At 37.7% G+C, this 14431-nt stretch overlaps 3 protein-coding genes across 5 annotated transcripts; 2 read left to right on the top strand and 1 right to left on the bottom strand.

Annotated features, from left to right (window-relative positions):
* On the top strand, positions 1-7008 carry LOC102607897 (uncharacterized). Of its 3 annotated transcripts, XM_052434514.1 has the most exons (11): positions 1-254; positions 896-3152; positions 3231-3437; positions 3513-3851; positions 3946-4032; positions 4121-4273; positions 4858-5021; positions 5102-5249; positions 5456-5578; positions 5685-5772; positions 6441-7008. In XM_052434514.1, exons 2-11 carry the CDS (start codon positions 927-929, stop codon positions 6626-6628), a joined length of 3723 nt encoding a protein of 1240 aa, XP_052290474.1. In that variant the 5' UTR covers positions 1-254; positions 896-926; the 3' UTR covers positions 6629-7008. The 3 variants fall into 3 exon arrangements, 2 of the variants coding, with proteins under 2 accessions (XP_052290474.1, XP_006489800.2); XM_006489737.3 differs by lacking the exon at positions 1-254 and having other exon boundaries at positions 269-3152; XR_008052087.1 differs by lacking the exons at positions 1-254; positions 5456-5578; positions 5685-5772; positions 6441-7008 and having other exon boundaries at positions 267-3152; positions 4121-4269.
* A 1596-nt stretch (positions 7009-8604) lies between these two features.
* LOC102607304 (diacylglycerol O-acyltransferase 2D) lies at positions 8605-10126 on the top strand. Its single transcript, XM_006489735.4, has 2 exons — positions 8605-9076; positions 9185-10126. Exons 1-2 carry the CDS (start codon positions 8808-8810, stop codon positions 9906-9908), a joined length of 993 nt encoding a protein of 330 aa, XP_006489798.2. The 5' UTR covers positions 8605-8807; the 3' UTR covers positions 9909-10126.
* Positions 10127-10179: 53 nt separating this feature from the next.
* On the bottom strand, positions 10180-14300 carry LOC102607600 (3-ketoacyl-CoA thiolase 2, peroxisomal). Its single transcript, XM_006489736.2, has 14 exons — positions 14013-14300; positions 13839-13915; positions 13448-13532; positions 12751-12877; positions 12539-12637; positions 12386-12453; positions 12197-12304; positions 12037-12114; positions 11759-11891; positions 11569-11665; positions 11140-11263; positions 10936-11044; positions 10566-10649; positions 10180-10479 (listed from the first exon to the last, which is right to left on the bottom strand). The coding sequence occupies exons 1-14, from the start codon at positions 14100-14102 to the stop codon at positions 10370-10372; spliced, it is 1389 nt and encodes a 462-aa protein (XP_006489799.1). The 5' UTR covers positions 14103-14300; the 3' UTR covers positions 10180-10369.
* Between the last annotated feature and the right edge of the window lie 131 nt (positions 14301-14431).

Below are 14431 nucleotides of genomic sequence, written 5' to 3'. Positions count from 1 at the left end.
TTTTCTTTACGAGGGAAAGAGGGAGGGAAAAATCATTAGTTAGTTTGCAGTTATGCCCGCGTTATTTTAAGCAAAGTCTCCCTCTCTCCTACCTCCCTCCCTCTGTCTGTCTGTCTTCACCAAATTCACAAAACAAAACCAAATTTTAACTCTACTTTTCTTTTGGGTTTATTTGCTTTGATCCCAAACACTTGATGTCTAAAAGCACCAACCTTTCATTTTTAATTAAACGACGAATTTCGAAAAACTTACAGGTACCCATTTCATCATTCTTTTTCTTTGTCCAATTTTATCCATTTTGATCCCTTTTTTTATTGGATGCAAAATAAGTATAATGTGCCCTTCGAATGTTGTGTCATAATGTTTGTTTTTCTAATTTAATTATTTGCATATAGTTTTAACGTACTATCATTTGTCAATAATGATGGTTTATTCGGTTGCTCTGACTGTTTCTTCCATGCAAATTCTTGAATAATTAACGAACTTCTTATGTTTCCACAAGGAATTTCTTGAAATGCATGTTTAATATTTGACGAATATGTGGACAGTGCAGGAATATGGTTAGTTGTGTATTTATTTCGTTTCATTTTGCTAAAATAAAGGAGGATTGAGCAAAGAAAAGAACTATTTTTTTTTTTGGTCTATATAAATAATTTGATTTTCGAAGAGAGCTGGTGTTGTTAGGCATGATAATTGTAGAGCCTTTGTGAGTCAATAGCTCAAGGGTTTATAAGAAACAAATCGGCAACTTTGTATATGTAGTGAGGATTTTACTGTTCTTGGTGCATCTTGAACGGGTATCATAAGTTATGCATTTGATGCCATCAATTAGTTTAGTTTTGATGGCAATTAAGGAAGTAAGGCTTATCATTTTGCCGTTCTTGCGAATATGAAGCTATAAAGAAAGTAATATCTCTTTTGATACCATGACAAGAGAGGATCCAAGCACTTCAGGCCAGCCGTTGTGCAGAGATAGAGGAAACGTTGTGTCAAGCAACAGAGTTGATGCGGAAAGAAGCGTAAACAATGTTTGTCTGCAGACAGGCGAGGAATTTTCTTCAGAGTTTCTAAGGGATCGTGTTGCCGTAAGAAGAATAACGGTCATGAATGATGGAAAGTATCTCCAGACAATCCAAGCGGGTGTTAATATCAACCAGAACCATCAGGTAGTTTGCGGGGATCTTAATGGCATTGTTGGGTTAAGGAGGATGGACAACGAAGGCAATGCAAATGCCTCGGATTTTGCTGAAACTTTTGGATATGCGGTTGAAGCAAAGAAAAATAATTATCCTGATAATCTAAGCAGATGCCAGCTGCAATATGGTGCTGTTGGACAAAATTCAGGTATATTTTTTTATGAAAATCATTGTGATCAAGTTGCAACAGAATTGTCCGGTTCCCCTGTTTATGTTGTGGAGTCTCCTCAGTCTTATCATCCTTGCGGACCAGGTTATGCAGAAAGTCCTTTTACTAGAAAAATGAAATTTCTTTGTAGCTTTGGGGGAAGAATATTTCCCAGGCCCAGTGATGGGAAGCTTAGATATGTAGGTGGGGAGACACGAATTATATCCATAAGGAAAAGCCTTACTTGGGAGGAATTAATGAGGAAAACATCAGCAATTTGTAATCAACCTCATACAATCAAGTATCAGCTCCCTGGTGAGGATCTCGATGCACTTATATCTGTTTGCTCTGATGAGGATCTCCATCATATGATAGAAGAATATCAAGAGCAGGAAAGAATTGGGGGTTCTCAAAGACTGCGGATATTTCTCGTATCTTTAGGTGAACCTGACAGTCCAAATTCTTTGGAGGGAAAGACCACACAACAGACTGATGCTGATAATCAGTATGTTTCTGCTGTTAACGGCATGCTAGATGCAAGTCCTCGAAAAAGTTCTAGTGGGCAGACTTTGACCAGTCACACAACACAAATGGGCAGAGACTCTCCCACATTTGCTTACATCTCTGAAATTAAGGATCATAGTCCAAACTCCTCAAATGTGGGTGGGATGTTTTCAAATAATGCTAATAGATTACCTCCAATCTGTGTGGCAGGCAAGTCATTGAATCCATCAGTTCCTGTAACAACTTTTTCTTCTCAGAGTATAGATCCTTTCAATTCTAATGCACATTTTTATGTGGACTGGCCATGTGATGGCAATGGAAATGATAATCCTTGTGTGATGGACAAATTTCTTTGCGACCATTCCTATGATGTGAATTCCCTAAGTCATTATGATAATCTTCATGACCATCATCCATTGATGAATTGCCACAAGCACAACCAAAATTTAGTAGAAACTGACCAGACTAACAACTGCCACTTGCATTTGCACAATTGTGGCCTCAGTAGAGATATTGTGCATTGTACACCGTATAATCAAAGTGATAAGAACTACAGATTACTTGTTCATATGGAAAGGGTGCTTTCTGACTCAAGGTTACGGGTTCATGATAACAGCTCTACTCACCGTTTGGAAGAAGGGATTATTTCTCAGAGCCCAAGAAATATTGGAAGAGCGAAATCACCATCGGTAGTGTCAAGTTCTTCTAGGGGGTTTTCAATGCACTGGCAAGATGTAATTGATGAGAAACACCAAGGAACCACTTGTAAGAATCAGCCCTCGTTCAAGATGCTGGAATCCTGCAATGATAATTTTAAAACTGTTCAGGAAATCAAGGCTATGAATGGGAACCTGGCTTCCTCTGATCCACATTGGAAACACCATATAGGAAATAAAGAAGTTACACCAAATAATAAAGCCATTGAAAATAAGATTAACTACCAACCCAGCAGTAATCTTCCCATACGAGATTCACCAAACTCAGGAAGCTCAAATTTCTCTTTACAAATAGCTACTGCAGAAAGTTCTGCAGGTTTTATAATAGAGCACCTTTATGGTTACCAGTTGGATACAACAACTATGCCTGAGTTTCAGGTCAAAAACTCAAATGCTACAAAGGATGAGAAGTGTGCTCTGACCGAGATAAGCCAACCAGTTTCCCCAGGATCCTCTGTAAAACTATCTTCAAAGGACGAGAAGTCTACAATGACTGAGATAAGTCAACCGGTTACCCCAGGATCCTCAGTAAAACTATCTGTTTCGTCTCAAGCAGTTGCTAATCAAGAATGGATAAACCCAAGTTCCGTAAGTATATTTCAGTATAATTATTATACATTCTTAAATTAGACATATGTTTCAGTCATTTCTGTATGCTGTCTTCAGAAACTGATGAATCCTGCTTCAAGTAGAGAGGGTACAATCAATGATGAATACCACAAATATTACTATGGGGCTGACGAGGTATTTATCAGGAGAGTATCATCTGAGGGGCGAAAACCTAGAATTGCATTGTGCGCCCAAACTGAACCATCAGAAAACAGTCATAAAGACAAGATGCTTGCTAATCAAGAATGCATAAACCCAAGTTCTGTAAGTATATTTCCTTTTAATTTTTATATATAAGCTTAAACTGGCCTATATATGAGCCATTTCGGTTGTCCTCAGAAATTGACAAGTGCTGCTTCAAGTAGAGAGGCTACTATCAATGATGAAGACCCCAGAATTTATTATAACTATGGGGCTGAAAAGATAGTTATAAGACGATCAAATGAGGGACAAAATCCTAGAACTGCCGTCCGTGCACAAGTTGTACTGTCAGAAAATGATGATGAACACAATGTGCTCAAGTCAGCCGTTATTGTGGAAGATGTAACTGATAGTATACCTCCAGGAATCCCCTCCTCCTCATCGGTTGTGCCATTTGTACAAGATGATGTCAGTGATGATTGTCCATCTCCTATAGTAACTGAAACTGAGAGTGCCCATCCAGATTCTGACCATGAGGTAGCATTTGAGATTTTCCCTATTGTTTGTTGATTTGTTCCATTATTACAATGGCTTTGCTGATTGACATGAGCTTAAATCCTATCTTTCCTAGGATGTCAGAGGTGATGGCAGAGAAGTGGATGAATCTATTAGTGATGCTGCAATGGCTGAAATGGAAGCTGGCATCTACGGTTTGCAGGTTTATGACAACCATTTTATTTATGCTAAACTTTCGTGAAAGTCTATATATGTTAAATTAAATGCATTATTCATATTCTTATCTGCAGATAATCAAGGACAGTGACCTTGAAGAATTGCAAGAGTTAGGTTCCGGTACATTTGGAACTGTCTATCGTGGAAAATGGAGGGGAACAGATATTGCCATTAAGAGAATCAAAAAGAGTTGTTTTTTGGGCAGATCATCAGAGCAAGAACGGTTGGTGGGTCTTCTCTTTCGTTCTACTCAAGATACTCTTATCAAGATATTCATATTTATAAAATTTAATTTTGCTAATATGCGTTACACATTCAGTTGTGGAAAATCAGAAACAAGTTATAGAAAATATTTGCTCCAAGATGCTTAAACAATTTTTTTTTCTGGTTAATAAAAGCATGCATGTAAGATGACACCGCAAGATTATATCCTACCTTTTGGATTCTTAAGATCATAGTAGTTCTTTTTTTTTTTATAAAAAAAAAAATCCCACTCTTTAGTATATATCTTCATTATATATAGAGAGGCAAAATCTAGTGCAGATGTGCGTTGGAGTTTGCAATGTTCCTTCTTCCAGTAACTCTTTGTACAAACAGTTGCATGCCCATCCACACTAGACAATATACATAGTACTTCTCTTGTGTTGACATCCTTATTTTTCTAAATATGGACTAGTTAAAATACAAAATTTCACACAACCTTTTGTACAAAGAGATGGGAAGTCGATGCACTGGAGTTCACAAATTAGTCATTAGCAATCAGATTTTTTTTTTGGGGGGGGATGGAAATATAACATTAGTAAATTTACAGATTAAAGAATTCTGGAGAGAGGCGCATATCATATCAAATCTTCACCATCCAAATGTAGTAGCATTTTATGGTGTCGTCCCCAATGGACCTGGAGGAACAATGGCCACTGTAACTGAATATATGGTGAATGGATCACTGAGGCATGTCCTTGCAAGGAAGGACAGGTGAGTCGACTAGCATATCTTATTTTCCTTTGTATCTCAAACAGGGAGTAGATTTACAGTCTTTAAAACTATTCCTGCAGAATACTTGATCGCCGCAAAAAGCTAATGCTCATGATGGATGCTGCTTTTGGCATGGAATATTTACATATGAAGAATATCGTGCATTTTGATTTGAAGTGTGACAATTTACTTGTCAATTTGAGGGATCCCCAACGACCGATTTGCAAGGTGGCAAAAACTTAGATAATATTGACCATGGCCTTCTTCTATTTTATGTCAACACTCGCAAACACCCTTGCTCTTGACATGTGATTAATTAAATGCTGTTGCTAAAAGCATACATAGACTAATGTCTTTGGATCTTTTAATCTGCGAGCATAAAATGATTGGAAGAATAGCATATTTCACTCAGAATTAACTTGCCTGCTTTGCAGGTTGGAGATTTTGGTTTGTCAAGAATTAAATGCAATACACTTGTATCTGGTGGCGTGCGTGGAACCCTTCCGTGGATGGCACCAGAGCTATTGAATGGCAGCAATAATAGGGTCTCTGAAAAGGTGAGGGTTATTTTCTCTTTTTCCCGAATAATCATAATAGAAGCAAATATAAGTGTGGAAGCCTATATGGTGATAACATCATTTAAGCTTTCTTTTCTTTGTCTAGGTTGATGTTTACTCATTTGGTATAGCAATGTGGGAAATCATCACCGGCGAAGAGCCATATGCCAACATGCATTGTGGTGCTATCATAGGTACGATTCGCACTTGGCTAGTCAAACTATTTCAAACTTTTCTGGATCAATTTTATCATCAAATCTTCTCAGGAGATTCCATGCTGGAATTGATTATGTGTCCCTTATATAAGTATTCGTGCATATTTATAAAATAATTTAAGTTGTTGAATAATGTAGTAGACAACTGTGTTTGTACATGTCTGTGTATTCGTGAAAGTATGTTTTGCGAAGAATAACATTTGTTAGTATTTTGTAATTCTCTTTTCAATGGGGAATATTAGTAGTTACATGGTAGATAAAGTTCTATGATACCTATCGCTGCGAAATTGTCATTAAATCCTTTACCTTCCATGGCAAAGCCATATAAAGTAATGTTTCATAAATTTTCTTCAGTGTAACATTTGGTCCCGATGGAAATTCTAACGGTGGATATAGTAAATATTGATCTTCTAGTGGCATGATAATGTAGTCCTTCAAAAAATTGTGTCAAATCCAAACTTTTGTCCCAATAGAAATTCAAGTGCTTGATTGTCTGATGGTCAGCTACATTTTGATGATAACATTCCCATTCGTATGTCCGATATATTTTCTTCTTAAAGAGCTTATTTTGCTTGTTTTGATGCTTTATTATGATTCCTTACAATTTTGACGCAAAAAATGTTACTAGCTGTGAACTTTATATGCAGGGGGAATTTTAAGTAACACACTCAGGCCTCAGATACCAGAACGTTGTGATCCTGAATGGAGAAAGTTAATGGAAGAGTGCTGGTCTTTCAACCCTGCTGCCAGGCCATCGTTCACAGAGATAACGAACAGACTACGTGTTATGTCAACGGCACTCCAGACAAAGCGACGGAATCATGCTATTAGATGAAATTAATCCAACGTTCTCACACAAGTTACATGCACAGAAACACACATACAAATACATATATACTCATGTATCATATAAAAGTGTTGGATTTAAGGCTAAATTTGTTGAGTAGTTGCATTCAAGCCATTGCTGTACATGTATAGATGTAAATTTTGTAGACTGGAAATATGAACCAAAGTTCAAAATGTTCATTCTAAAATTTGGTGTCAGTTAATGTAAATCTTTTACTTTCAGTTTCAAAATTGTATTTGGAACCAATATGGGGTGAGTTTGGTGACGTATTTATTTGAAAATACTATGAAAAATACCTTGAGAATTAAGCAAGCACTAGACTGCAATTGCAGTACTGGGTAAATTTTGGTCCTTGCGGCTCAAGAAAAGCTTCTGTAACTCATATACATGTTGATGAATTTTCAGCACTTATCTATTACATATATGGCTATGATTGTACAGTTCTTTGAAAAATTCAAGTTCGTTTTATAGTTTTATTTCCCTTCAAGATCTTTTACTTGTATTACAATCAGGGGTGTATGGGATTGTAAATCAATATAAAGTCATATAATACAGCACATCCCATTATCCCAAAGGATATTTTAAAAATCATAGCATTAGCGACGAAGCCTCATTATAATTTATAGTTATCAAAACAAAGCAGCAAACATGTATATAATATTTGTACTCCAAAAATTAATCTGAATACTCTAATTTTAACAATAAAAAATTTACTAAAAAATTACTCATTATGTAAATTATTATTATGGACAATTTATTATAAGTCAATATAACATAATTATTTTTAGGAAAATGATGTTCTCACACATTCGCGCACAAACGTTTGCACAAAACGGTGCGTTTTGTTTTAAAACGCTCTTCAAACGTGCACAACAACACACACGCTCACGCTCATGCTCTTCCCAGCTCGTCACACTCACGTTTGCCTCCTTTCATTGCAACAAAAAACCTTGTTCCTTTCACTGCAACAAAAACCCAGCAGCTTCCTCATTCTCTAGACACTATTCTCTCTCGCTCTCGGCTCTGTACTGCCTCATTCTCGCTGGATCTGTTTTGCCACACTCTCTCGGCTCCGATCTCCCCCAATCTCTCGATCTCAGTTTCATCACTCTCTCTACCCCATTTGGGCCACTTGGATTTTGAATGGTTATTGTTGAGGGTATCGTGATTTTGGGTTGTATTGATATTAGCTTTGGATTTTGAACGAATTGATTTATATAAATGCATCAAGATTTGTAAAGAAAAAGAATTTAAATAAATTATCGTTGTTACTTTCAGATCTAGTTGTATATACGTAGTTGACAGACAAAAAAAATCCAAGGGCTCCCTGTTTGCATAAAGTTGTTGAGCCTGCAAATTTTGTATAGAAGACATGATTATCTTATCCTCGCACGGCTCATTGCCTTGCTTCGGGTGATATCCTGGTGTCATGCCTTGGAGATAAGGATGGAAATGCTGAGGGAAATGGATTTCTTCTCCTTGACTCAGAATTCAATGTGAAAGGAAGGTAAAACAATAGATTTGTGTAAACTTGAGCTACTATCTTGCTTTTTTCATGCTATTCACTATTCTAAATAATGTAAACTTGAGCTTAAAAAACAGATTCATGCAAGTGATGTTGCAAATTATTTGAACAATGTGAGGCGGTGATATTGTTTGTCATTAGTTCAGCGAAGGGAGAATGAAAAGCTGCTGCGTTTTTGTTGCAATGAAAGGAGCTTTTTAGAATGAAAACCGAGCTGTTGCAGTGAAGGGAGAATGAAATGTAACGTGCGCGTGTCTTGTGAAATTATGAGGAGTCTTTTAAAGATTGCACAAAACGCACCGTTTTGTGCAAACCTTTGTGCTCGTTTTTGTGAGCATATCGCTACTGTTACATTTCACCGTTAGCATAGGCATGTGACTTAAGGTGTGAGGTCAGCGGTCAGAGGCGGAAAGCTCGGGAATAAAATAGAGGGAGGGGATGATTTTTTATTTTATTTTTTTATTTGGGATAAGGAGAGGGGGGATGATTTTGATTTACCTCTCTCGCTCTTGAAAGAAACAAAATAAAAATTGGGTTTTGTTTATCGATGTACATATGTTTCGATTTGTTAATTATAAAACTAGAATTGTTCGTTGTAACTGAAGAATTAGTCAAGTGAAGGAGTGCGGGCGGTGGGCGAACATGGCGCTTGGAGAGGGAGCGGAGCATGAGCATGAGCGTGAGCGTGGATACCGAGAATATCGAGGAAACGAAGAATTTCCATCGAACATGTTGCATACGATGGTAGCTCTGGGGATATGGCTGGGCTCTATTCACTTCAACGTCCTTTTGATCCTGGTCTCCATCACATTCTTCCCTCTCTCCATTTCTATTCTGGTGTTAGGATTGCTATTGTTGTTTATGTTCATCCCCATCGACGAACATAGCAAATTAGGCAGAAGCTTGTCCAGGTACCTCGTCTGCTCTGCCTCTGCCTTTTAATTAATTAATTAATTAATTAATGTTTGTATTTGTATAATTGTGTCTCTCAAACGATTATCTTTTTCAAATTGGGGCAGATATATCTGTAAGCACGCGTGCAGTTATTTTCCGATCACCCTCCATGTTGAGGATATCAATGCCTTCCATCCCGATCGCGCTTATGTTTTTGGCTATGAGCCGCATTCAGTTTTGCCCATTGGGGTGGTCGCACTTGCTGACCTTACTGGTTTCATGCCCCTGCCAAAGATAAAGGTCCTCGGGAGTAGTGCCGTATTCTACACGCCGTTTCTGAGACACATATGGACGTGGTTGGGTACTACACCAGCGACGAAGAAAAACTTCATTTCTCTCTTGGCTGCTGGTTACAGTTGCATCCTAGTGCCCGGGGGAGTGCAGGAGACGTTTCACATGGAGCATGGCTCGGAGGTTGCCTTTCTGAAGACGAGAAGAGGATTTGTTCGCATAGCCATGGAGATGGGCCGACCCCTGGTTCCAGTTTTTTGCTATGGTCAGTCGAATGTCTACAAGTGGTGGAAGCCAGGTGGGAAGCTGTACCTCCAATTTTCGAGAGCCATCAAGTTCACCCCAATATACTTTTGGGGGCTTTTCGGATCTCCTTTACCCTCTCGGCATCCGATGCATGTAGTGGTCGGGAAGCCAATAGAGCTGAAGAAAAGTCCTCAGCCTACCAACGAAGAGGTGACTGAAGTACACAATCAATTTGTGGAAGCACTTAGAGATCTCTTCGAAAGGCACAAAGCGCAGGTTGGATATCCCGATCTTGAATTGAAGATTCTTTGATCAGCAGTTAATTTGTGTTCCCATGCTCGTTCATCTTCCAGTAGAATAATGTTTATTTATGTGCCGGCTTGTTTCATGTCTCATGTTCAATTAGATCAGTAGGAAATAAAGCACGAATTTATACGGACGACATAGGGAGAATCTAGATAAGAGAAAATACGTTGATACATTTCCAGTTTACAATTTATGTATGATCTATTTCTCTTTTTCTTTTTGGACGTCTGTCTATTTACTTCCATCACACAAAGCTCATCAGAATAGTGTTCTGGCATTCATAAAGTGTGACGATATTTAAATTAATCATATCAAAACCGAAGATACAGACAGCTGTGTGACCTGTGGTCGGCTTTGTGATCACAACAAAGCAATCTTATTACATATAACTGTTCATTAAAAATACTCGGATTCCAAACACAATATGATCGTTCCACAAGAACGTGCTGCAGCAGACAAATGGTAATCTACAGAACATCCTTAGATAAGAAATTGTTGCTTTCCACTTTCCTGACATTGCAAAGCTCATCGGCACAGTCACCTCTTTCGAAAACAGCTGCTGCCCCCATTCCTGTGCCTGCATTCAAGAGATTCAAGGTCAATCATACATACACACTCCATCAAAATTTCACAGAAAAGGCAAGAAAGTAAAAGAAGGAATACCTATGCACATTGATATCACTCCAAAGCGGCAGTCTCTGCCTCGCCTCTTCATCTCATGCAATAGAGTTGCAACACAGCGGGCACCTGTGAGAAGCACAAAGTAGATCAAAGAGGATTTTATTATGTTTGCCATAGAGCTCTACATATCTAAACTTATGCCCTCTGAATACAAAAGTTACTTAAGCTTCCTAACCACTACCCTAAAACCGTTATGGCCCACCCTTATTGTTAGTTGAAAAGCTCCAGTACATATATATATTTTTTTTTGGGCCAATAAATTCTATAAGACTTGATTGCCAAAATATGACAAACAGAAGTAACAACTAATGTGGGTAATTTTAAAATCATAAACAATTAGAACAACAATTACCTGTTGTGCCCAGAGGATGCCCAATGGCAAGTGCACCTCCATTCACATTGATCTTTTCTGGATCGAGACCCAGCTTGTTACGGCAATATACAAACTGGGATGCAAATGCCTGCAAGGTGCAACAAGAGACTTGCATGATTTGAAAGGCCCTGTAGCATTAATGAAATTGAAGAAATTGATGAGTGAGAGAACTAAAGCTACTACCTCATTTATCTCAAAAAGATCAATATCGTCAAGTTGAAGACCCGCAGACTTAACTGCAGCTGGAATTGCCACAGCTGGGCCAACACCCATGATGGCAGGATCCACACCAACAGCAGCAAAGGTCCTGCACAGTTAGCAGTTCTTGCTTCAGGAAAAGAAAAGATTAAAATTTAAAAAGGAAAGAGCCTTTAATTGTTCCTCATTGGATTCATTCAAAGAATGTAAACTGATCCAAGCTTGTTTTCAATAATGAACTGAAATCATATGAAAGTTGCTGAACCTCACAGAAATTTTGAAGACAGAAGGTCATCCAATTTTATGTGAATATTTTTCACATTTCTAGGCATTTCTAGACAGAAGGTCATCCAAATTTATGTGAATATTTTTCACTTATCAGAAATTTAAAACAAATATGCATGTGTCAGATACCTGAATACACCAAGAATGGGTAGGCCTTTACGCATGGCAACGCTTCTCTTCATAAGCAGAACAGCCCCAGCACCATCACTCACTTGGCTAGAATTTCCTACAATACAAGTGCCACACTTTTAAACAATCTGAAATAAACTGACAATCACACATATCAAAGAGAAAGAACAGATGCTGAATAATTGTCTACCGGCAGTGGTAGTCCCATCTTTCTTAAACACAGGCTTCAACTTCGCCAACTCTGATACTGAAGTGTTTGGCCGAATTCCATCATCAACTGAAATTGTGACGGGTTTCTCATCACCAGTTTTTGGGTCAACGATCTTCATAGATGAAACATGTATTAGTGCCTTAACATAAAAACACAAGTGCTTGGCCACAAGTGCATTGAACGTGTATGGCCACATCCCATCTCATTGCAGACTCCACCCCTCCCCGGCCAAAAAAAAAAAAAAAGAGAAACTCTACCTTGGTGGCCACAGGGATAATTTCATCTTTAAATTTACCAGCAGCAGTGGCAGCAGCAGCCTTTCTATGAGAGTCAACCTAAGAAAATAACATGAAGTAAATCAATATCATAGAATCCTGCTAAAACATTAATTCACATAGAATAATTCATTCAACTTACTGCTGCTTGGTCTTGCTCCTTCCTTGTCACACCAAAACGATGAGCGACGTTTTCTGAAGTAACACCCATGGGAAGGAGGCAATTCTGGGCTTGTTCAAAGGCTTTTACCTATCGTGATCAGAAAGCAGAGCATGTCACAATCAAATTTTCGTGTCCAAAAAATACAACCAGGAAGAGTGAGTAGCATACTTTTGGATTTACTGATCCTTCCCAAGCCATTGGATTGACTGTCATGGATTCCAGCCCAGCACCAATACCTACATACATTTGAAGAATTTTAAATGAAGCAAATAAAAATTTCTTTTCAAAAAAGATATCCTCAAAAGAGAAGTGTCCTCTTACCAATGTCATAAAAGCCAGCTTTAATAGCAGCAGCAACATCAGCAACAGCCTGAAGCCCAGAAGAGCACTGCCTGTTCACAGTTCTAACAGGCACAGTTTCTGAACCACGTATAAAATCATAAAAATTTTAACAATAAAACCAGCACACATAAAATAAAATAAAAAACTAATCCCAAAAAAAAAAATACATGAATTCAAAGAGAGACACAAACCAGGGAAACCAGCATAGAATGCAGCCATCCTGCATTCACTTGCTCTTTGAGACCCTGGTGCCAAAACTGTACCCACAACAATGTCTCCAACTTCACTTGGATCTACATTTGTTTTTTCTATCACTGCCTGCACCCACCCAAGTCCATAAATATACATAGATAAATCCTTTCAGCTTCAGGTTTAGGATTAACTAAACTACCAGTCCAACCATTATCACTATAAATCAACTTCTAACATGTTACCAGATTCACTCACGTTACATACATGCCTTACATTCTATATTCCAACTTGCAGAATTAGGTTAACTAGGATTACAAACAAAGCGCAAGAATGATATACATATCAATCATTAGGTAATTAAAAACACATATGCACAACACAGGTGCAAGCAGACCATCGGGATTAAACTACACTACCGGTCCAATAACACTGCAAACCACAGCATAAACATGTTGCCAGATTCACTTATGTTACAACTCTTACATTCTTACAATGTTAGGTTTAGCGAATAATAATCAAGGAAATGTAGCGGTACTAGGATTTGAAACTTAAATATTCGACTCTAGAAGAATTCAGATTTGAATTGAACACGAAACATGTAACAGTCATAACAACATAGAACAATTGCAACTTACAAACAAAACAAGAGCAACAACGAAATTGTTCGAATCTTTTAAGTAATTTAACAATGCATACCTTCAAAACAGGTGCAAGCAGATCATCAGGATAAGTGTCCTTGAAACCACCTCGTTTTGATTTGCAAAGTGCAGTCCTATAAGCTCTGTATCACAAAAACCTCTCTAATTAAAATCTAGACTTGAATCTAGTACTGAGCTGGCTTGTCCTCAACTCTCCATAATCTTTTACCATGCGTGCAAGTATAGCAATATACATTAAAATTTAATCAATTTTACATTATTATTTTCTTATTCAATAACTACCAATTATATCTTTCAAAAAAATTAACAAAAAAGATTAGCTCAACACTGAATCATTAAAATCCAATCCAATCCAATTGAGTCATAATTAGTATAACATAATATAATAAAAAAAAGATACAAATCATCACATCTTGGTCGTCACTTACGCCACAATCACCACATCATCACCGTACACAGACGTCCTATGATACGCCGCGCTATCTCCAGCTGCACATGCCGACGCCTGCATCAAAAATTAAAAACCAGAAAATTAATTAAAATCTCAGAATTTTTTTTTAAAAAAATTAATTAGCGTCAAATCAAAATCAAAATCGACTTACGGAGAGAATAGACTCGTAATTGTGAGAGGAGGAATTAGAAGGGCGAAGATGTTCGAGCAACACTTGCTGTCTGTTGATTGCTTTCTCCATTATTTCTCGTTTGATTCGAAAATATTGGATCCTTTTTTTCTTTTTTTTTTTTCCGTTTTGATCCTTTTAGCGTTTAGCTTTGAATGTTTTTTTTCCCTTGGTGTTGGTGCTATGTAATGGCGGTAAGGAAATTGACCATTGGAGGATTCTATTTATAGTTTGTTTTAATAATTGAAACAGTGATATTTTGGATAAGGTGAAAAGAATTGGGGATGTGTGCAATGACGATATTTTTTGTTCTGTTAATGAAGATGAAGATATGATCATCTGAACGGTGATGATGACGGACACGCAAGCGCCATCACTGTTTTGACTTTTTAGTTAAAGCC

Source organism: Citrus sinensis, chromosome 9 (genome assembly GCF_022201045.2).
Source record: "Citrus sinensis cultivar Valencia sweet orange chromosome 9, DVS_A1.0, whole genome shotgun sequence".
Classification (NCBI taxonomy): Eukaryota; Viridiplantae; Streptophyta; class Magnoliopsida; order Sapindales; family Rutaceae; genus Citrus; species Citrus sinensis.
This window is presented reverse-complemented; position numbering and strand designations above follow the sequence as displayed.

Excerpts from the sequence above, each read along its gene's own strand:
- LOC102607304 (XM_006489735.4), top strand. The coding sequence starts at position 8,808 with ATGGCGCTTGGAGAGGGAGCGGAGCATGAGCATGAGCGTGAGCGTGGA. Across the intron at positions 9,077-9,184 it reads TTAGGCAGAAGCTTGTCCAG|ATATATCTGTAAGCACGCGT; the intron begins GTACCTCGTCTG and ends AAATTGGGGCAG.
- LOC102607897 (XM_052434514.1), top strand. The coding sequence starts at position 927 with ATGACAAGAGAGGATCCAAGCACTTCAGGCCAGCCGTTGTGCAGAGAT. Across the intron at positions 3,153-3,230 it reads AATGGATAAACCCAAGTTCC|AAACTGATGAATCCTGCTTC; the intron begins GTAAGTATATTT and ends TGCTGTCTTCAG. Across the intron at positions 3,852-3,945 it reads ATCCAGATTCTGACCATGAG|GATGTCAGAGGTGATGGCAG; the intron begins GTAGCATTTGAG and ends TATCTTTCCTAG.
- LOC102607600 (XM_006489736.2), bottom strand. The coding sequence starts at position 14,102 with ATGGAGAAAGCAATCAACAGACAGCAAGTGTTGCTCGAACATCTTCGC. Across the intron at positions 13,916-14,012 it reads ATTACGAGTCTATTCTCTCC|GCGTCGGCATGTGCAGCTGG; the intron begins GTAAGTCGATTT and ends TTTTTGATGCAG. Across the intron at positions 10,480-10,565 it reads AGTGATATCAATGTGCATAG|GCACAGGAATGGGGGCAGCA; the intron begins GTATTCCTTCTT and ends TCTTGAATGCAG.